Source organism: Dysidea avara, chromosome 14 (assembly GCF_963678975.1).
Source record: "Dysidea avara chromosome 14, odDysAvar1.4, whole genome shotgun sequence".
Taxonomy (NCBI): domain Eukaryota; kingdom Metazoa; phylum Porifera; class Demospongiae; order Dictyoceratida; family Dysideidae; genus Dysidea; species Dysidea avara.
The window spans coordinates 14,066,449-14,089,346 of record NC_089285.1 but is presented as its reverse complement, the minus strand read 5'-3'; the positions used below and the strand labels follow the sequence as shown (position 1 = coordinate 14,089,346).

At 39.9% G+C, this 22,898-nt stretch overlaps 2 protein-coding genes and 2 long non-coding RNA genes across 6 annotated transcripts in view; 2 read left to right on the top strand and 2 right to left on the bottom strand.

The window, feature by feature from the left end:
• Positions 1–15,925, bottom strand: part of LOC136244659 (uncharacterized) — a 70,488-nt gene extending 54,563 nt beyond the window's left edge. For both annotated transcript variants that reach the window (XM_066036211.1, XM_066036213.1), the window contains exons 1-2: positions 15,788–15,925; positions 15,674–15,737 (exon numbers count right to left, since the gene is read on the bottom strand). Coding sequence is in view for 1 of the 2 variants with exons in the window: in XM_066036213.1 (XP_065892285.1) it covers positions 15,674–15,682 (9 nt within the window). In the remaining variant the exon portion in view is untranslated. The remainder of the gene's footprint in view (positions 1–15,673; positions 15,738–15,787) is intronic.
• LOC136244662 (uncharacterized) lies at positions 9,855–10,868 on the top strand. Its single transcript, XR_010695499.1, has 2 exons — positions 9,855–10,552; positions 10,610–10,868. It is a non-coding gene; the product is annotated as an uncharacterized lncRNA (long non-coding RNA).
• Positions 10,742–12,170, bottom strand: LOC136244661 (uncharacterized). Of its 2 annotated transcripts, XM_066036215.1 has the most exons (4): positions 11,908–12,168; positions 11,764–11,856; positions 11,645–11,712; positions 10,742–11,250 (listed from the first exon to the last, which is right to left on the bottom strand). In XM_066036215.1, the coding sequence occupies exons 1-4, from the start codon at positions 12,041–12,043 to the stop codon at positions 11,188–11,190; spliced, it is 360 nt and encodes a 119-aa protein (XP_065892287.1). In that variant the 5' UTR covers positions 12,044–12,168; the 3' UTR covers positions 10,742–11,187. The 2 variants fall into 2 exon arrangements, with proteins under 2 accessions (XP_065892287.1, XP_065892286.1); XM_066036214.1 differs by having other exon boundaries at positions 10,742–11,712; positions 11,908–12,170.
• Positions 15,926–16,012: 87 nt separating the features above from the next.
• LOC136244658 (uncharacterized) lies at positions 16,013–21,798 on the top strand. The gene is made up of 4 exons (XR_010695495.1): positions 16,013–16,192; positions 20,499–20,547; positions 21,317–21,389; positions 21,542–21,798. It is a non-coding gene; the product is annotated as an uncharacterized lncRNA (long non-coding RNA).
• The last annotated feature ends 1,100 nt before the right edge of the window (positions 21,799–22,898 follow it).

Here is a 22,898-nt window from a genome sequence, read left to right as displayed (position 1 = left end):
TTCAGAGGATTGTTAGCTGATTGCATGCCATGGGAAATAAGCAGCAGAACTCCACAGTAAGAATTAACTCAAGTACCACGGAAGTGCTACAACTACAAATTGATAACCTTTGCCACGAGCTCCACTAACTTCAAGTGGAAAATGAGAAGTTGAAGTCAGTTCCATCATTAGAATTTGACCCATTAGAAGTTGACAAAGATGAGGACTCAACTGAAGAAGATCGGTTATGGGAAGAAGTGCATGAGAGTTACACGAGGCTCAAGAGAAGGTTTGCAGTAGGAGGTTAGTTTCCCACAAAGCCAGAAAGGTAACAAGTATGCTGTTGTTTTGTTGATTACTTAACAAAATGGCCAGAGGTGTTTACAATCAAGAGACCAATCCGTGCTGACCATTGCTCGTTCACTAGTGGAGAGGATTGTACCTTGTCATGGCATAACTAAGCAATTATTGTCTGATAGAGGTGCATTCTTTCTTTCTAATTAACCATACACTAACTGGTATGTTGTCAAAAAATGTCAAAACAGGTGAGATCAACAACTTCTTTATGCACTGTTTTGCTTATCGTGCTAGCTTATATGAATCTACCGGGGAAAGCTTGTTCTTCCTACTGTATGGCAGTAATAGATGCTGCCCTACAGTTACCTGTGAGCAGGAATGTGCTGGATTTGGATGATTATTGCAGTGAGCTAGTTGCAATATCTACAGCATGGGAGAGTGCCAGGAAACACATTAAGGTTGCCCAGCAGAATTTTTTTCATATTGCAAGTCAAGGCAACCCAAGGTGTATAGGGTAAAGGTCCATTTTCCATCAGGGGAAGGCATACGAGTTCTCCTGATATTCTTTCGGGAGAACTTTTATGCTAAAAATTCTATAATTACAGTAGGGATATAACAATTCTCATTGTTTTACTGTGATTTAATATTGTGCACTACTCCAGCTTGTTTCAGTACTTTTTATTGATGCATTATGGTCCCTACTCTAATTGAAAATTCCAAATTTTTTTGTATACTTGTTTGTTAACATTTTTGCAATTATTATGACTGGTGAACTTAATGCATACCACATCAAAAGAAAGAATTGGTGCCGCACCCCAGCTACCAATTATCATCTGAAATGTGAAGTATCCATTACACTTGGATTATGAATCAAGAACTATTCGAAAAGCACCTCTCCAATCGAAGTAGTCAGTATTAAACAAACAGACGATTTCCGTTACAAAGGGAAGCCATACATCACATGCTACTGCTAAATCGACTTTTTGCAGGGAGCAAAAATCAATGAAGGACACTGGTAAGTCCAAGAAGAATGCATGTGTCCAGCTAAAGCGATGTCGAAATGTGAAAAAATCAAGCCTGAGCCTTAGCCTTTATTGAGTCACGCTTGTCTGAAGGCATAGTAAGTCATTCACCAGAAGATTCCATTAAAAAATATACAGATATATATATATATATAATAGTTAGACGTCAAGAACCAGGGTTCTACGGGATTTAGAAAACTCAAAGGCCCTGCGCCCGAGCGCGCTACTAAGGGCCTGAGGGTTTTCTAAATCCAGTAGAACCCAGTGGTTCTTGACGTCTAACTTATTTAGACTACAACTCGTTATTGTACCTTGAGTTGACAGCTGCTTGTAAATGGGAAATGTATGGCTAATTACTAGAAACGAGCCCTTTACACCTCCTTACATGGCGGGACCTCAGTGTGGCTGTTGCTACCTGTTTAAACGCCCATGCGTTGCCAATGTTACAGGCACGTACTATGTATCGAAGTACTGGGCTCAGCGACTGGACTACAACTCATTGTTGCTGTTGTTGTGCCTCGACAGCTGCTTGTAAGCAAGTAATGTAGTGTTGATTAATACAAACAAGCCCATTACACCTCCCTCTAATTCAGTATGCTTGTTACTTGCCATTTAAATGCCCATGCGTTGCCAATGTTACAGGCGCATAATTATCGTGTTTCGTATCGTCTCAGAGCGTGGTCTCTATTGGACATGACCGTGGCTCTACGCGATTTAGAGACCACGTTTTCAGCCTTTCAGTATCAAACTTGTTGTAGTCTAAATATATAGTAATATACAACATCAATATCGTGTCCTGTACAAACACTCCAATAGCAGCTTGTGGTATATTTTTGATATACTACAGCAAACTAGCCAATAGAATTAGTATATCACTTGTACATTTGATATATGCATCTAATTGGCTAAAATTTTTTGATGGTGTTTAGTTGTTTTACCAGTTAGGCATGTCCGACTTGACAACGATAGTAACCAATACTTGTTACCTAGCAACAACATTGTTGCCTAACAACCGTTGCTAGGTAACCACTGCTGATTTTAGTAATGATTTTGACACTATAGCAATGGTTGCTAAGCAACCACCAAAAAGCATGTAACTAGGTCAGGTTTACATTTTGTTGCCTAGCAACAGTTGCTATGGATTGTTGGACGAATTTTCAAGAAGATTGCAGGCTGTAATGCATGTGCATACTCCTTGAGCATGCTAATCACAAGAACTTACTTACCAGTACTAATATTGTTGTAAAAACATTAGAAATTGCTGTTACTGCTTCCAAGCGGGAGACGAGATGTTATAGTTATATCCCGGTATGAGTGTAATAACAATAATATCATCCGAGTATACAGGATATAACTGTTTTATATCCCAGTGCGCAGAAGTTTACGGATAGTAAATTAAGTTCCTGTCACTGCTCAAGATTTCGTCCGAATTGTGTGGAGAATCTACTTCGTAGCTACAAGAGAGACCTTACATACTGCCTACAAACTGTAGCGAAGGGCGGTGTTATGAAGCAGCGGTTCCAGGTACGATTCGCCTTCGTCAGAAATTGGTATGGTGGTGTTGTGTGGTGTGCAAGAGAAAAGTAAAGACCAACAAGTGGCTACCATAGTCCGAGATAGAACGATGAAGCTAGAGGAAGTTAGTTCTTCACCATAGTGACCGTTGGGAGTGATTGCTGGAGCGAAAATCGTCACGGACTATTCTTGACATTTGTTAAACTATCACGATATTGGTAATTTGTAGTGTTATTGTGTAAAGGATTAACAGTTTTCTTGTAAGATTTGGCTAGTTTTAAGTGCTGTATTGGTGTGTTTTGTATCAATATTTCCCTATTTGGCTCTTTGTTCCATTGGTAAACAATGCTATTCGCGGTTATTATGATGTCACGAAAGAGACCGAGTGGCTCCGTAACAGGGTGATAACTAATATATCGTACAGTAGCAGCGCCGCTCTGTCTAGCTGTATGGTAGTTATAACCCAGCACAGCGCTTTGATACTCCCACGCACTGGGGTTTAAGTTGTATTAACATATTATACTACAGATATCATGGTATTCGAAATATATACCAAAAGATATACAAACTTAGAAAAGATGTTACAGTGCGAGGCGAAAGTAGTATAACATACACATATATACATATTAAAAGTCCATAGTAACTTGTTGAATATTGGGATGTAAAATAATGGTCATGTGCGCTACTTCGTTTGGCTTTCAGTGTTGCAACTGTGGACGGACGGACAGGCAGGTAGGCGTAAAGGTTTGTTGGATGAGATGCTACTAGGATGATGTTAAAAAGAAACATTATAGGTGGCATGCATCATTATTTTTTTTGGGGGGAGGGGGGGGGGGGATCTTTACTTAAACAGTACAATTGTACTCTTTGATATTCGGGTATGGAAACTCTCTTTCAGTCTGTAATTGCAAAACAAATAAGTGTGGCAACTAGCATTTTGAGAAATTCATTATAAGCACTCAATATAAGCCATGTTTAAAATTAATCTAACATAGCTAACCAGACATCAACTCTCAAGGTCACACAATTCAGTGACCTTTACAAGAGTTGATACCCAGGACTATGTTAGTGACACATGTGACTGCGCTAGTCTATTGACTGTGGTGGGCTAGTTGTCACCCTCAAAATCACTTTGTGTGTGAATGACTCTGATGGTGAACACCAGGACCACAATCACTGAGGAAATAAGCATGTAATTCATAAAGCAGTTTATACAAAGCAGAGTACAATATAACAGTTGGCCATCAGCCATTTTCTGACTAAAGAGTGCTGTTGGCTGATTAACCTGGCCAATGGTAAACCATTCTGGCCACATCTTTTTTCACATTTGTAAGACTTCATTGTTAACAATTTTACCATGTATTGTGATAATTATTATTGACACATCGCATTACCCTTGCAGTGCAATCGTTGGTTTCCACACACTGCAACTTGATACCATTGAAGATCGACCTTACATGCATGCGTAAGGTAGTAGACCAATCGATTGTGGGTTATGATAGTCTGTTTTGTAATGAAGAGAACACAATGTTGCAATACGAGTGGTAGTTCCCAAGAGAAGAAAAGGAAAGTATCCTACACTAAGTTTGAGAAATGGAAGCATGACTTTGGTTGCAAATTTAAGACGGTGATATGGTTGGTGTGTAGAAAGCGCTGTAGATAAAGGAACAAAAGTGGTTAGAAAGCTGAAGTGTTCTGTATGTTTAGATCAAGTTTAATACACAAGCGAAATTTTAGTGATAGGTGGATAGCTGGTGCGGACTCTATCCACACTAGCAATATTTGAGACCATGCAACCAGCGAGAAGCATAGCCTGCAATGAGTTTACTAAGCAAAAACAGGCTGCTGCTACGGGTTAGTGTTGTGTCTAATTCACCTTTTGTTACAGCATTAAGTACTATGTCTACAGAAGAGAAGGAAAGAATTAAAAATAAATTTACTTATCTGTTTGTAAATTCTCAGGAATTTGTGAACTTGAACGTAGGCATGGTGGTAACATAGGTACAAATTACACCACAGAAATATCTTCTAGCAGCTTTACTCACTTTATTGCAGAAGCACAACGGAGAATATTACTATAATCCTTACGGCAAGCTAATTTTTTTCTTCAATATTGCTTGATGGCTCCACAGATTCAAGGAATATTGAGAATGAACTGATGCTGGTGGTGTAGTTTGACAAAGATGGTCAAGGGGAGAAAGTAGTAAGTAGAACTAGTTACTTGAAGATCTTCAGCTACTGCCAATAAGATCTTTGATGTTCTGGAGATAGCATTACAAGACCTAGGTATTTCAGCTATCAGTAGTGAAGAGTGTGCAAAGATAGTTGGAATAGGCACTGATGGTCAATATTACTGGTGCTGAGCTGAAAGGATTAGCTGTAAAAGATGCATTGAAGCAGATACATTTTGAGCTTGTTGATGGTGTAAAGGATAAATGTCTGAATCAGCGGTTCCTCTTGTACTGAGCTGAATTACTATTGCAACAACACTTCATCAGTACGGTAAACTGACTTGTCTCACGACAGTTTAAACCCACATCAGTACGGTAAACTGACCTGTCTCACGACAGTTTAAACCCAGTTCACATTCCCTATTGGTAGGTGAACAATCCAACAATTGGTGAATTCTGCTTCACAATGATAGGAAGAGCCGACATCTAAGGATAAAAGTAACATTGCTATGAATGCTTGGCTGTGTGGTAACTTTTCTGACACCTCTATCTTAAAACTCGTAAGGACTAAAAGATCAATAGGCCATGCTTTTGCAGTTTGTATTCATACTGAAAATCAAAATCTTAAGTTGGCTTTTACGCTTTTGTTCTACGTGAGATTTCTATTCTCACTGAGCCAGCCTTAGAACACCTGCGTTATCATTTGACAGATGTGCAGCCCCAGCCAAACTTACCACCTGACACTGTCTTCAACTCGGATCAACCACGCAGAGGTCTTAAAGTCCAAAAGGAGGCCCGCTTCCTCCTAATTGAGTGAGTAAAAAACAATGAAAGTAGTGGTATTTCACCTGCGCTTTTGCTCCTACCTATTCTAAACCTCTCATGTACTTTCACAAAGTCAGACTTGAGTCAAGCTGAAATGGATCTTCTTTCCTCACTGATTTTGCCAAGCCTTTTCCCTTGGCTGTGGTTTCTCTAGATAGTACACAGGGACAATAGGAATCTCGTTAATCCATTCCTGCACGTCACTATAATCATCTGCTCCCTCAGAATTTGACAGGCGCACCAGATGCCACAAGAGGTGTGGTACTTTACCAGGCATGTGACCTTACCTCCAGGCAATGCGATTTCAGCGTGACAGCATGTGAAGAAGAAAAGAGAACTCTTCCCGGGTTTCTGCCAGCATCTCCAATTTCGTTTCCATTACTGCTTTGGTGTACCACAGCACCACATCTGTGTTCCGGTTTGGGCCTTTCAACAGGACGGTGCATACCTGAAGGACTGCACACTTTTCAAACGGAGTTACCCTTTAGGACCAACTTAACCCATGTCCAAATGTTGTTCACATGGAACCTTTCTCCACTTCATTCTTAAAAGCTCCGCATTCCAGTGACAACCGATGGCAACTGGCCCACCATGTGGTGCCAGGCTAAACGCATCCAACCCAGGACAGCTAACCCCCTCTCCTGGGTCAGGTGATATGGGTTACCAAATGACGGAGAAGGAATAGGGCAATGGTGGCATGCATACCACCTGAACCTACTAATGGAAATACAGGCACTAATGAGGAAGGTGTGGATGACTGTCCCCGTGTTAGGAGGTGCATTGTGTGGTCTAATCATTTAGACCATGCACTGCTCATGCTTAGTGAAAGGGCGAGATGAATTGCTGGTTGGAATTACATGAGAACGTTAAGTCGGATGTGGCAAGAGGATATCCCAGAAGTCGCCACTAGTAAAGCTGCACTGCGCACAAGATTGTCACACCTCAGGGTGGCACAGCAAGTGAAGATCCCGGACGTAATGGTGGTGAGTGTGTAGCAATGGAAGCAGACAGCGGCAAACAGTAGGATGCACCCCAGGAGGTAAACCCCTGAATTTGCAAAGCTTTTGACAAGGTTTGGGAGGAAAGTCTCCAGGTGGACCGCTCTGCATGCCTCCTAAAGGGTACAAGAATTGACCCAACATTGTGTAAACAGGTGGATGGTTTACTAATCAAGAAGCTAGGTGACAGCTTCGATCTACGGCAGATAAACTGTCTGACATATTGCTGGGGCCATGACAATATATAGAATAATGCAACTATCACCTGTGGCGAGTAGACAATAACACCTCCTTTAGAACAATGGAAGCGCAGGTTGCAGGGCCTAGTCAAGGAAGCCAAGAGAAAGCTGGGAAAACTACTCAGAGGATACTGGAGAAAATCCCTTACAACACGGCAAAGGTGGACACACAATGACAACACAAGGTTAGAAAGACGAAGGGGCAGCAATTGAACTGCATGATAGAACGTCAAAGGGAGTTGGTAAGCGTTAAGCAGTTCCAACTCAAGGAAGCAATGAAATTCCTAAAAACAGTTGAAACAGTGAGAACTGTTTGCTAAAGCCAAACCTTAGCGAGTGTTGTACAGTGATAGCACTAGTAACACAACCACCACCACTCCGGATCTATTCAGATATGCAGGAGTTTTGGGGCAACCTCCTGGGGGTAGAGGGTGAGTTTAACAAGCAACACCCGGGCATAGTTCAATGGTGCCAACCACTCAGCCAACTTGACCAACCACCCTCCCCTGAATTTGACCTTGAACTATGGTTGAAGGTGTTAGGTAGAGTGAAGAGCTGGAAGGCACCAGGAAGGGACAAGCTGCACGGGTTACTGGTGGAAGTGTTACCCTCTCTTCATAGAGAAAGTAGGTGACGCATTATGGAGGGATACCAGGACCCTGTCAGAAACCTCTCCCTGGTTGGTCCAAGGAAGGACAGCTCTCATTTCAAAGGAGGGATGTGAAGGGTGGCCAGACCAGTTCAGACCAATAACCTGACCCAATACAAGCTTCTCACAGCAATCTTGACGGAATTGCTTCTCTCTCACGTTAATGAGTGTGGATCCTATCGATGCAGCAGCAGGCACTGATGAGGAAATGCAAGGATTGTCAAGATGCCCTACTGGTAGATCAGATGGTAATAGACGATGCTAACATATGAAAGCAAAGTCTGTCAGTGGGGTGGATCGACTACTCTAAGGCATATGACTGCGTCCCTCACAAGTGGGTTAATAAGGTGCTGAAATACATCAGAGCACCAAAGATGGTAACCAGAACGGTAAGAAGCCTAATGGGCAAGTGGAAGACCAGCCTAATGGGCAAGTGGAAGATCAGGGTTGAGGTAGGAGACAAGGAGGAGAGGTTGCACTTCGATGTCCAGCTGAAGAGGGGTTTGTTTCAGGGTAACTCACTGTTGCCTCTGCTCTTCTGTTTGTGTATTAGCCTTATCACTTCCATGTTGAACAAATTAAAAGGATACAAGTATCTCTATGTAGAAGAACCCATCACACACATCTTCTACATGGACGACCTGAACCCAGAAATTCTGGACTCTATGCTCACAATGGTAGACAAAGGGTCAGGGGCAGTGGGTATGAGCCTTGGATTATGGAAGTGTGGGGTGGCGCACATGCAGAAGGGCAAGCAAAGTTTTATTGGTAGCCTAACACTAGAGGGTGAGAGGCAAATTCAGGAGGCGGAACGACAAAGCTCCTACCGATACCAGGAGATAGCCCAGGTTTTGGCCCCACTAACACTCACCACCAAGTATAGATTGAGAAGGAAATTCTTACGAAATGACAGTAACCAGTGTGTCGCTCAGGAAATGAAACCGTTTCTAATACAAAGCCTTGCATCTTCTAACTTACATCAATGTAATGAGTGGTTACTGTCATGAATGCTTCTGTGGCTATACTTGTCTAATGTCTGTGGTGAACAAGTTGGTGACCATCACTATGGCTGAATGACTACCAATTTTCTTACCAGCTGTGATAGTCCGTCAATAGCCCCAATACTTAATCCAGCCAAAACACACAATCGTATCCTGTGGGCTGAACATGGAAGCCTCTGTCAACTGCGTACTCTTCTGTCAATAAATGCATAGCTGCTTCCATATTGGATGTCTGGTAGTGACTGTCAACACATAACGAAGAATGCTCCGGTACCAACAACAGCAAAATGAAGATTGATGCTAAGAAGCTTATCAATAGCTGTGCCACTATGTGGAATTCTAAATACGAAATGTTTGAGCGCATACTAAAGCTTCGTTGGCCAATCATGTATTGTATACATGCATCTGTATAAATATATTGTTTAGAACACACAGCCCTAATGAAACAGTAACAGAAAGAGGTAATCATTACTTGTGCCTCATTACGCAGTTACTTACATGATGGCAGAAATGTAGTTGACCAAATACCTCCATATAGATACCGTCTTGTGGTACTAGTTCCTTGGCATCTGAAGGTAAAATTATACTGATAAGAAAATGAAGAAATTATCTTTTCTACATGCTACGTTCCATGCACCAATAACTTCAAAATACCATCCTGTATTTTGAAGTGATAGCATGAGTAGACACATAGTGGCCCTAATTCTGGCACAACCGAGTTATGTGAAGCAGCAAGTGGATCAGCATTACGAGAGATTAAGGTCATGCATAGAAAAATACTGGGCCTTATACTCTGTACATTTCATATACCTCACTCTTCACAAGGGATTATATCCCACTGCTACAAAGTAGGGCTGAATGATACTGCCATTTTAGTATCACGATCAATACTAAAGCCACTATTCATGACACTGAATAGTTCACAATACTTACAAATAAGTCAATCATAGCTGGTGCCACATAATGTATTGCTCAGCATTCCTGCAGGGAGTCTAGCAAACTAGCCACTGTCATCCTTGTTTACAGTAACAGTTATTGTAACACATGCTTTGAGGTTATTATGGTGTTCACACCTCTGTGTAGGGGAAACCAGATGGGTGGACTTTATCATTTACAAGGATTCTTAGCCTAGTACTGCATAACAAATCGATTTTTAACCCTTAAACGCGCAAAGGCCATTATAATGGCCCTATTATTTATTACACCGAAAACGCACGAAAGTTTATGCTTACTTTTGCGAAAATAATCGCGCGTCTTTACAAGGCTGTATCTCTGAAAATCCTCGACGTATCAACTTGAAACTTGGTACACAGATGGTGGATACCCTGGGGTTTACCCATCGTGACTATCAATTGTTTATCATTAATGCTTCTCTATTTATCCGAAGTAATATGCGCATAACTTGGAAATAACCGTCATGGTAGGTGGCTCCGTTGGCGATTTGCCTCAATACTTGGTGTCGAGAAAGAGTTGTACCCTTGATACAAGGTGGTGAAATTCCATTGACATAGCTGCAACTCTCAGGTATTTATGAATTTTAGAAAAAACTTGTGGTATTCACACAATTGTGCGAAGTAACCGCACGTCTTTACACAACTGTATCTGTGAAAATCCTTGATGTATCAGCTTGTAACTTGGTACACAGACGGTGGATAACCTGGGGTTTATCCAATATTATTATTATGTTTTTATCAATAATACTTCTCCATTTATCCACAGCAATACGCGCATCATTTGGAAATAATCATCATGGTAGGCAGCTCCTCTGTCCATTCGCCTCAACACTTGGTGTTTAGAAAGGGTGGTACCCTTGATACAAGGTGGTGAAATTCCAGTGACATAGCTACAACTCTCAGGTAGTTGTGAATTGAAAAAAAAATTGTCGTATTCTCATAATTATTTTTACCCTGTAGGCATGTAACAAAGAACTCCCAACACAATCACTGTGGCATTTCAACGTGCTGCCAAGACGTATTCTGGTGACTGGTCAATCAAATACCAACAGCAATCCATTTTATCATGCACTGTTCATCAAACATAAAGTATTATTAATAGCATTAGAATTTGAAAAACTTTTCAAACATAAAATGTACATGAAATATATACACTAAAGAGCTGGGATCTTTACTCAGTAAAGGGTTTGCCTCATTTAGAAACCACCGATCCAAGTGATTTCAGAGAAAAAAACCACACTCGTGGAAAAACCTGAATTAACAGCTCTGTACATAACAAAACAGATAATACTGTCAACACATCTAAACTATATAGATCGGCTGAACCTGTAAAAAGTCTAAGACACAGTAAATAGCATACACCCCTTCTTTATTTATAGTTTTCCTTGGTGTGGTATATCTTAAAACAATTTTCAAGGCACAAATGAACCATTCCACAATTTACGCAGCCATACTTAGTACGTTTTCTATGTGTCTTCCGGTCAGAACACACTGCACAGTCACCGTCAGTCCCAAGGTTCTCTATGAAATGGCGTTCCTCAAGCCTCGCAGGCGATTGAGGTGGAAGAGCCTGAGATTGACGTCCTCCATGCTGGCGTGAGCTATGTTGACATAAAAGTTTAGTAGCCAGTTGCTCCCTAAAGCTTTTGATGGTCTACGATCATTCACAGGTGTGAAACAGCACTCTAGAGTATAAGCATTATCGATAGCTAAATCCCTACCCCTACCAGTACCTTTCCTCCTACCTCGACTAGGCACAAGATCCATTGGAGACACAGTTCCCCTACCCCTTCCTCTACCTCTCTCTCTATTTCTACCAGACAAAGGATCAGATGGAGATGGTGACTAGTCCCTGCCTCTATCACTAGGTGAAAATGGGGCATGTGGAGAAGAACGAGAGCGCAGGGAAGAACTAACAGGAGAGCCATGGTAAGCCACAGGAGAACCACTACAGGGGTATTCAGTTTCCAGGCTACCCATCCCACCGTTACTCACTCCACTATGTAGCCCAGATGGTCCAGGATGGCTTGACTCATCATGACCTTCACAATATCTCACATCAGCTATTAGAAGAAGCAGGACTCAAGTTATAAAACATGTGAAAAGCATTACACCTTCATAATCATCGTTTGTTTCTTCCTCGATGTCTTCTTCGTCCTTGCTGAACTCTTCCTCACGATCATTTTCTTCCACATTGCCATAATCATCTATAATGGCAGGCGAAGTGATAGGACCGATTCATCTGTCCGCCATTTTACCGTCTTGTTCCCTGGTAAGCCTATCAAGGACAAAAGAGTCTTCTCCATGGACAAAAGAGTCCTCTTCGTCCGAGTTGTTCCAGTCATCGTCGGTGTCGCTATAGAAAAGTTGATCAACAACAGTATTTTCATCCATATCTCGCTTATCTTTAATCACAGCACAAAGTTCTTGAGCTCGAATTAAAGCCCAGAAACGTGGCTTTCCGTTGCACTAAACCGTTTCATGATCACGTAATCCTAGCGCGCGCACCTCTGTGCCAAATATGGAGGGCCACTTAAATGGCCCTTGCGATTTCAGTGCAATATTTCGTAAATTCGCATGCGCGTTTAAGGGTTAATGACAGTAATGTACAGGCATGGTATCACATAGTTAATAACAAAATATCGCGATATATCACTAAAACGGTAATATCGCTCAGCCCTACTACAAATCGAGTCTACTTTCTGATTACAAGCATCATGGTGTCTACATATGTAGCAGACAAGAGTGTAGAAATTACAAAGCACTGTGCATTAGGTTTAATTCATGTTGAACACAGAGAGGTCTCTATTAGGACTCAAACATTTATACAGAAGTATTCTTAGTACATATCTGCCCCTGATTTATGGAGAAACTACCGTTTTTCTTTAGTTTCTACCATATCCATTGAGTCCAAATAGAGATATGTGTGTTTAACATGCTGGCTTGTTTAATTATTGTTTCATTTCTTTTTTTCAGCGATCTCTATTCCATGCATTAATTTTTAAATTACTTTTACACTAGTCAACAAGAATGACCATTTCTCAGACACCCCTTATTTAATCCCTAAGTCAGTCATGGCCGGTTAGCTATAGGCAAGGTTTAAATGTCCATTAGTATATCTGCTGACTTCCTTGTTTCTTTACTTTAACTGAACTTCCTTCTACTTATAATAGTGTGCACCTACAAGGTTTCTACATAATTTAGCGTCCCTCTGATGATGTGGGCTCGGCTAATTACCTTGGCCTGCAGCCTCGGTAATTAATTCATGGGTAGCGTTAGCCCACATCGTCCTCGGATCACTACATCATGTAGAAACCTTGTAGGCACGCTCTAAGTAGTTCAGAAAACTTAAACTAGCTATGCCATTTCCAAGCAATGTAAGGACTCCTGCAGTGGCCATAACTGTAGATTTTGTGAATGGCGAAGACAAAAACCAATTTCTTTAGGGTGGGTAAGTTTATTTGAGCCCTCAAGTGGATTTGGAAGCGAAGTATTGAAGCCGTAAAGTGTAGGAAAGTTTCTCACCTGTGTGGATGAAGACTTTATTATTGACGAAGAAGTGATTAAAGCACTCGACAAGATTAAATATCTAGAGGCAAGCCAAAAGCTCAGCGAGAACAGTATTAGTTGAGGTGTTAGCGCCATTTGTCACTGTTGCAACACCTGGAATCAACCAAGCAGTTAGTGGCAACAGTGAAGGGCAACGTGTGTATAGTCCACCCAAATCACAAGCAGCTATTGAAGCAGTGGAACTCAGAATACCTGAAAAAAAACTTGTCTTCAAACAAAATGGGCAGTTGGCGTGTGGTAAGATTGGGCGAGTAATAGGAATCAGAGACTGTTAGCTGGTGAGAAGACATTTAGCTGTAAGTTTAAAATGTTAAGTGTTTTGGCTGTCAGTTCATTCTAGAAATTTGACGTCGACGATGGGAAGCCTTACCCTCCACCACTTGTGCTGTGGGCTGCTTCGTCACTTGCACATGTGTGGTCGAGCTGAAATTAACATAATGAGCCAGGCAGAATTTCACAAGTTTAAGTCTACTCTGGACTCTTGAGCTCAATAGAACTTGTCTGCATACAAAAAAATACGACGAGCAAAACTAAACAGATGAAAATCAACTGTGGGACCTGGGATTGTTAGTTAACGATTCTCCAACTGTGCTGCTTCATACATTGGTCTACATGTGTGGCTTGTAAGAGCACAGGCACCTTTGTTGTTCTCCTTCTCAGACTGAGCTAATTGAAAAGCCAGGGTCTTGTGTATATTTGCATTAGATGTGTCAAAAACAAATAAGAGAGGGCTTAGCAGTAAGTCAAAGCAGCCAAAGTCGGTAACTCAGTATGAGAATATCAAAATTCCTGAACGATGTTTTGTCCACATTTACAAGATGTATATGGCAAGATGTCCTTCTGATAGGCCTCTAAATACTTTGTACCTTCAACCTCTTCCTAAATCTGATGGTGACATTTAGTATTCAAGGACACCCATGTGGCCATAACACATTACAAAAAGTGGTTCCTGATTGGATGAAGAGTGCTGTGGCTGCTATACAAACCACAGTTTGCAAACAAGTTGCGCTACTCGTGACAGTGGCATAGATGAACAGTTAACCATGAGCCGGACAGGCTGCTATAGCAAAGGTGTGAGAGCATATAAGAGAACAACTACAAAGCTTAATGAGCTTACCTCAGATGTGCTGAATGGAGTTGATGTGAGCAATAAATCAAAGGTAGAGCTTACCTCAGAGGCACCATCAAGCAAGACAAGTGTTGCAAGTAGAAAACAACATATCCAACCTGTTGTTGATCAAAAAGAGAACTGTGTACAACCAGTTCTTCAGATAACAGGAGATACAACTAATAATACTGGATCAATGCCAAAACTTCAGCGAAACTGTGTTTTGGTTTGTAGTGTGACTTTATACTGTTTACTGATTTTAGCAGCTAATACATGTCCATAGGAACATGTGATTGGTTTGTTTGATCAATTAGTTTTAAACAACTGTTTGTTTGATCAATTGACAACTAGACCACAGGTTACTAGTTAGTAACCACACTTTTGGTTTCTATTGGATTAAAGATAATTTTGAATAATGTGCTATTGGGCAACACCATTCATATTCTATGAATTATAAGTATCTTTTGGGCTGTTCCCATAGGCATTACCAGCCTACCCAGTATCCAATGAATCTACAAGTTAGCTATGACTGGTTGAGAAAGACTTGACATTTCATTACCAAATATGAAAGTGAATTAATAGAACATGCCATAGACATCACAGACCACCCCCATCAAAGCTTACTACACACCACCTCTAAACATGTTATGGGATAGTTTGTTAAGATGTGTGAAAATGTAATAAACATGTTATCAACAAGAATGACCAGTGTTGGTCTTTCTCAGACAACACAAATGCCCCTTATAATTAGCAGGGGTGGTCTCAGATCTAGAGGTAACAACAGTATGCCCACTTATCACTAACTCAAATATTAATGCATTATACATGCAACACTACAGGTGCATGACTATACTACATCTGTTGTATCAAGTGGTTGTTACCACTTTTAAGTGATTTTTGATTGTGATGCAGTGTGGTCTCCGTCTGATACTCACTGCCTGAAATATACAGGGCACAGCTGAAGAACAGCTTCGCTTGGCTGATGCTGTTTACCCCTATACAAAAAAAAAAAAATTGCTAGCTACAAAAAAACAATACATGAAACATACAAAATAATACTGAGGCTTCAACCTTTCAGACATCGCTAACAAAATGAAATGATCCCGTATTCGCAGACAACTGCTAACCCGCCACAATAGCTGCTGACCAAGACCCAAGCATCGCATTATGAAAACAATGCTTGTAGCTTCAAACAATAATTGCACTGCTGCTGTGATGGTATGGGAAAGAACCATCATTGATGATGAACATACAAATTGGTTCTCGGGCAAACGCGAGCAAGAACAAGCCACAATTTAATTATCAACATATCCACAAAAACTACATTGAATATGTGCTAAACTCACTGTTAACATAAGGAGTGCAAGCAGTTTCGCTCAGGGCAGAGCGTATTCAGGCATCGCTGCATATCTAGACAGCAAAAGTAAGAACAAATTCTGTTTAAGTTATCGAAAACGTACCGTGCAAATATCATATTTATCTCTCGGGCTTCAGCACCATAGGATGCAGTCGATCTGTTGATATAATCAGTTTTCTTTTTGTGCTGTAAGTCCAACGTCACACAGCTGTCACTGTGTCACCTCGTGCAGCTGCTAGTCTCGTGGCCATCCGGGCTCGCGCTAATGCGCGAGCCCGGATGGCCACGAGACTATGCAGCTGCCACCTCGTGCACGTGGTAGCACCAACGGCGTGCGTGAGAAGTGCGTTATATGGAATACGGATGGTCCTCGGATTGCAAAATGGTTATTAACAGAAACGTACGGGGAAACGTAGCAGCAGCCTTATAGGAACGCACCTTTGTAGAACTATGGCTTGAATCATCAGCTCTGATAACGTGAGATATTCCGCTCACAGACGGGAATGAGGTCAGTATTTAAGATGACACACACTCACATTTTTATCATAGATTATATATGGTAAGTGCGGGTAATTCCGGACAGCGGCTAATTCCGGACAGCGGCTAATTCCGGACACTTAGATCGTTCTCAACAGTGGTAGAATCCCTGGGCCTATAATTTGGCATGCTAATGCAGTGTCCTATGGCCCATCTACAAACCAAAATTGAAGCGAATCCGTTATTCTACCTTGAAGTTTGACGCGTATTTGTAGCAAAATCACGGGTAGTTTTGTTCAAAAACTTTAAAAATGTTTATCTAACCAGGCAGCCCAAGCTCCTATTTTCAGTTTTCAAAGATTTATATGAAGATCATACTCTAGGCTAATTGCATACTAAAAATCATAAGAATCCATGCAGCACAAGCAGAGTGGCAGTCGATCTTTCAGCAGCTGCTCAGTTGAAATACAAAGAAAATATTCGCGAATTACATAAACTTTTAAAAATACTCACTGCTGCTTTCTCCCAAAAGGTATGAACTTTCTACTTGATTTATAAGCTGCAGATGAGTTGTACTTTAGTCTCCATACTTCAAAGAGGATTGTTGTAGCCTGTGGAAGGCGCTACTTGTTTGTTATTCGAAGTGTCTGGAATTAGCCGCATGTTGCATTTTTACATGCTGTTAAATTTTGGCTCATTACTCCTCAGCAGTTGATTGTATCGAAAGGAAATTTGTACTGCAGATGCACCATGAGATAGGCTTTAAAACGATTCCTAGAGTTTGTCTTAACTCGTTGTGAGTGCAGTGCTAGAGCGATTTTACTAAAGAGTGTCCGGAATTACCCTCATTTACCTTATTCATTACCCGACATATCAACGAATATATAATGTATGCATTTATAAAGTATAGCCACGCTGGCTTTTATTATTGTTGGGTTGAGAGAATTTTTTTTGGGATTCATGGCGTTTAAAGATGATTGTGGGATTCTAAATCGTTTTTCTTTTTTTACCTTCACAACCAATAAAATAACAAAAACAACAGCTTTAAAAGTACAAAAAAAAAGGCAATAAAAGTTACTGCATAATTGATGGGAGTCAAGACTCCCAACTTGAATGAGGTCAATTGGTGCTGATGCTAAAGAGTGGCCAAAGGACCCCATCTGGAGCATCGATAAAACACGATCACAGTACCTATTTCTACATTCAAACCTTTGCTTCTAGTATCCGTTATAGCTCCAACTTTTAATGAGGCGAACCATCGTATCTATAGAGAATTGTATTGTGGGTTTCAGTAATGTTTCCTTGGCAATGTATATTTCATGCCCTAGGGCAAATGCATATAAATAATGGTGAAATACATGGTCTATGACGTATAAAGGTTATCATAGTAACACTAGTATACAAGGTGTCTGCTGATTAATGTCTGTTTTTTTTTAATCGAAGAATGGAGGCATGTCATTCATGGTATGTTTGATTGATGTTAACAAGTATAGGGATTATTTAACTTTGTGTATGCTTCCTGGAGTGGCTAGAGCAGTCTGTGGCTACTATATAGTATACAGCTTACCGCAGGGCTTATGGCTGTATGTGTGAGAATTCTTCATAGAGATGTGGGTGGAAGGGAGTGCCATTAGCATTTCTATTATTTAAGGTTCACAAGCAGCGAAGAACAGTTAGGAAATTTCTTCTAAGACAAAATCTGAGTTATTAACTGGTAATGTAACATATATTCAAGTCTGTACAATCATGAAACTCTCAAAACACATCATACATTTATACAAAATCACCATACCTTATAAGTACAACACATGACTAACCAAAATCACCTTACTAGTAGCATAATACAATACAGTATGTGACAGTATGTATTACATTGTTAACCACTAGGGGTTAATAGCTTAACCGTGGTTAGCACATGGTCCACTAAATATGGACACTGATGTTCTAGTTTAGTAATTGCCCCAGCAAACGATTTGGGTTTGACAGAGGAATGGGAGTTAAGATTTACCTGTATATATTTCTACATAAATAGTTATAATTGCATCAAAACTAGGTTATGAAAAGGCAAATGCTTTGCCTTTCTTCCATCCATTTAACACTACATCAGCATTTGCTAGTGGGAGAAAATCTGCATGGGATATTTGAAATGTTAAATTTAACATTTGGCTTACCTTTATAGTGCTCCTAATAGTGATTGTGTTCTGAATGATGAGATGTGAGATGCTTGCAAAGATGTAATATGTTGTTTTGCTTTACTTAAAACATCTGAAGCCAAACAATGTAATGGAGCATGCCAGACCTTTTTGTCAACTGTAGGTAGAAATATTTCACCCGGCACAAAAGAAGCATTACCTCAGCATGTAACACATGCAAAAAGGGTTGAACAGCACAGGTTGGCTCAGAAGCATTTGCATAGTCCTTGGAAAGACCTTTTGAAGTTGCAACAAAACATAGGAAGCAATCCATTTTCAGACATTTTCCATCCCCATTCTATTCAGGAAGAAGCGTAACTTCTTGTCAAGTAAATTCAATGCTTGTCCCCAGGTCCCCATATACAGGTATGATATATCACTTCATAAACTGCATCCATTGTAGCAAACAATTTATGTACGTGTGTACTGATCTATCATTTTTGAAATGATACTGCCCTATCAATGATATTTTTTATTTTATTATTTTTTATTATTAATGCTTTACAGTGACCAGCACTGAAGGTCTGACAACAACTTGTGCTGCAGCCTTAGAATTTAATGGTTCATTTTTATTGTGTAATAATCCACTAAAGTAAATTATATTTGGGTGGTACCCATCCTGCAATGATTCAGAATGCCTTACTCTACATCTCCACCAAATTCCATGCTTTTATCACAAAGTGAACGTTCCTCTTTATTTTTTGAGGCTTAACCGCTGCACTAATAGTACCAGACTATTTTAAGATTATTTGTGTAGTTTAGGCCATTAGATATACCATATTATATGCCTCTTTTTTCACAGTGTTTCACATCAGACCAATTACCAATAACAAATCAAAACAGATCATCATTGTGAAATAACCGAAGTGTTATACTTGCATTCACATGCAACCTGGCTTGATTTTGACTGGTAGCTATGTAACATTTATACACTATGTGTGCTGATAAGTTTGATCAGTATGTTGTCTCTCACAGCAATTTTGTGCCAAACTCTGCAGTTGAGAATATGTACAATGTAGAATGTCTATAAACTGTCAGTACTGAATAAGTCATCACTATCCTTGCAAACAAACATCCAATAAGAGCAGATTGTGGGCTTGCCCCTTCAATGCTATACATTCACCTAGTATCTACGGTTCTGGTTCTTAGTAACAGCGCAGCTAGTGAATGTCACTATGTAACGCTGGCAAGGGGCCAAGAATACTGCCCTGGTGTCCCACAGGGCAATATTATTGGCCCTTTGCTGTTTGCAGTGGCAATAACATCTTTCATATTGTCTCCGTTATCCAATCCCGGGTACGTAGTATCAAGAGTATATAATGGGGAGTATATATAATCTATGTGCAGACTAACAGTCTGGTGATCTATAGTGGCTAATTCCTAGGTAACTTATTTGTATAGGTAATGTGTGCACACTTTCCTGCAATGTGCTGATAGTGAGTGAATCAATATATCTATATTGTTTGGCCTTGAACTTGTAGCCTAATGTTTGTGTGACATTGCTATCATCTTACTGTGATGGTTATGCACCTATGTATGAATGTTAAGCCCTACCCCTTCCAGTGTTGGGCTTACCTGAGGATTTGACAATTGGCAAGAGCTATAGCCCACTATTGGAGCATAGGGGTTTGCCTAATACCCTACGATTCCCCCAATAGTTCATGCCATAGTTGACAGATGATTTATGTCATGTGTACAGGCTTGTGTGGGTTGTGGCCTACGCAGTTATCCTCAATCTGAGAGTTGAACCCCTGAGAATTACAAATGATAGGTGCATAATTATAATCAATCCAATGTGTATAAATAGTTACCCCTCTACTATAAGCTTACTGGTTATAGGTGAGGATTCGAACTTTTCCTCCTTTGTGCTGTTGCGTATACCCTACTTCCCAAAAGTAACATAGCCTGACTCATATGGTGGGCCTTACATTATCAATGCCACATCATTAGCCAAATCTCCTACATGCATAAATTATTGCTGCTGTTACTGTAACGGTAAGTAATTCTTCTGCATGTGATAGTCATGCACTCATCTATTAATTTCCGAGACACAAACAGATTTTTTAGGTAGCAAATGTAAATTTCATCTTTAATATTTTCTTGTATCCTCTCTATTGTGTTTAATACTAATTCTTTATTTTGCAGAGTAGGGCAAGGTAGGTTCTACAGAATTGAGATTTCATCGAATTCTGATGTGAGTAATATGAGTGTTGTATTGCAACAACCATTTTAAAGCAAAATATCTTTACAAGTATACTGTGTACTTTACATAACAAGTTGCTTTGTAAAAAACAATAGCCTTACCCCTCACACATTCCTTTCACGTGAGCATTTAAAAACACTTTCCCAGCATAAAGTGCATACACATTTTTGCTCTCAATAAGTGGCACCTGTTGTGTGTACGAATGAGAGCACCACGCCCTAGATTGCGCATAGTCTATAACAACAAATTGGGGCTCCAATTTGTATGGAACCAAATTGAGGTGTCCTCAGTAGGTAGTTTGTGCTGGTCTATACAAGTATTATAACAAGCATTACCTATGTGTGTAGCCGTAGTCAAAATTTTCAACTAGAGCAATCTCCATGTTAGCACCCGTCTGGCCAGTTTTGTGCCATTTTAGATGAAAATTTTCAGTAACACAGCAGTGTCATTATAAGGTGGGTGGGCACCAACTAGACTTAAAAGTGAAGGTACTGTATATAGAAAACATTTAAAGATTAGAGAATAAATTAGGGCCTGTGCTGGTTCCTTATTAAAATATAATACAATAACATTGGTGCAGAAAATCTTGTTGAGCTACATGCAAAGCCTACCACCCTTTGCTGTCAAGACAAAAGGTTACACCAAGGTTGGTATTTGAATTTACCGTTAACTGGAGGTTCCAGTCCCCAAATCACCTATTGTGTGATGTTTATCATAGGTTTAGACAAACACAAGTAGTGAACATTCCTTTCCATATTAGGTGCTACGCCTGTATTAACAAGCAGACGCTTATTCATTGGAGTCATATCAGATCCTCATAAGATGCTGCTGAGGTAATTCTGTTATCATAAATTTTTTGTGATTTACACACGTACTATACAGATAATTGACTAAGAATCGTCACAACACCTGTTCCATTCATATCATATAACATTATCGTACCATATATTATTAGCAATTACCATCCTCTTTACATATCTGATAGGCATCTAGAAGGTGAAACAGACAGCTTAACTATATGCTGCCTGTGCTGCTTGTGCTAAAGAGGTTGAAGAAGACAAGATATGGGAAGGCAACAGCAATTATATTGTAAAATGTACTGTATTTATTTATGCTGTAACTAATCTGTAATAAATCATGTTAAATATGAATGTCCACCATTCCATGTGCACAAAATGTTTATCCCAATTTAAAGAATAGGAGAATATCATATTTACATGTGCTTGATGTTTGGTAGTGGCTGCTACCATATATGTACAAAAGGGAATATATGTTGTTGTTTGGTGACAGCTTTGTGAAAATACAATTGTAATTAGAGATGCAGTGATCTACCAATCTGGTATCGGATCAGTGCTGATCTCAACGATTTAAACAAAATCGGTTGAACTGATTTTCTGTAGAAGCTACCTATTTGATATTGATCTTTCTAATCACCATGTCTTCAAACATACTAAACTTATTCACTAAAGTATATTACCATTTCTTTGCTGAATGCAGGGGGCGGCGGAGCAGGCCAAAGAGTGAGGGGGCCAACTTTGACGGTGAAATTTACACAACGGAGTATGAAGCATACAACAGATATGAATGCTATCTATGGGGATCTGGGGGCTTGCCCCCAGAAAATATTTTAGAAACTCTGAGAGAGTATTTCTACTATAAAATAAATAGTATTAAGTAGTTACTTGTAAATTCTAAAGGAAAGGAAATGTGAAAGTGACTGTTCTATTAGAGTATTTGACTGTTCTATTCTCTATCTTTTCTTGCAAACATTGTCCCATATAAAAGTGGTGGGCCCCCTTCCCCCGCCTATGGCTGAATGCCCATTGAAATCTACAGGAAGCTATATAAATACATTCAAGTTTACCAGAGGTCCTCGGGAAAAAACAATAAATAGCGCTACACCATATCAAATAGTCTAGAACTATAAAACCTCTGCTACAGCAACCTACAAGTTCCAGGCAATTCTTGGTAGGAGAAGTGCTGATTGTCTGGGTGGTGTCCACACCACCATTGGTATTGATTCCAGTAACAATACTGTGATTATTATTCAACTAACAATTGAGATTATAAAATGCTATAAGAACTACCTGTATCAGATCAGTCATCACATACATACATTATTAGATAAAAAATGTGAGATTGTTACAACATCGGTAGATCGGTAATAAATTTCCTATATTGCATCGGTATTGGTAAAGTTCAGAAAAGTTGAATTGATACATCATTAATTGTATTGTTACATGTATTAACTTTGCTTTTCTGGAATTTTGCAAACAGAAAATGCAAAAATTCATTTTCACAAAAGTTAATTTTGTTTCTTGACAATTAATTTCTGCCTGCAG

What these genes read in the sequence shown, in the direction of transcription:
- LOC136244661 (XM_066036214.1), bottom strand. Translation starts at nt 12,043, where the DNA reads ATGGATGAAAATACTGTTGTTGATCAACTTTTCTATAGCGACACCGAC. An exon ending in GCTTACCAGGGAACAAGACG is followed by an intron (nt 11,857 to 11,907) that starts GTAAAATGGCGG and finishes CTGCCATTATAG; the next exon opens with ATGATTATGGCAATGTGGAA. An exon ending in AACAAACGATGATTATGAAG is followed by an intron (nt 11,713 to 11,763) that starts GTGTAATGCTTT and finishes TTCTTCTAATAG; the next exon opens with CTGATGTGAGATATTGTGAA.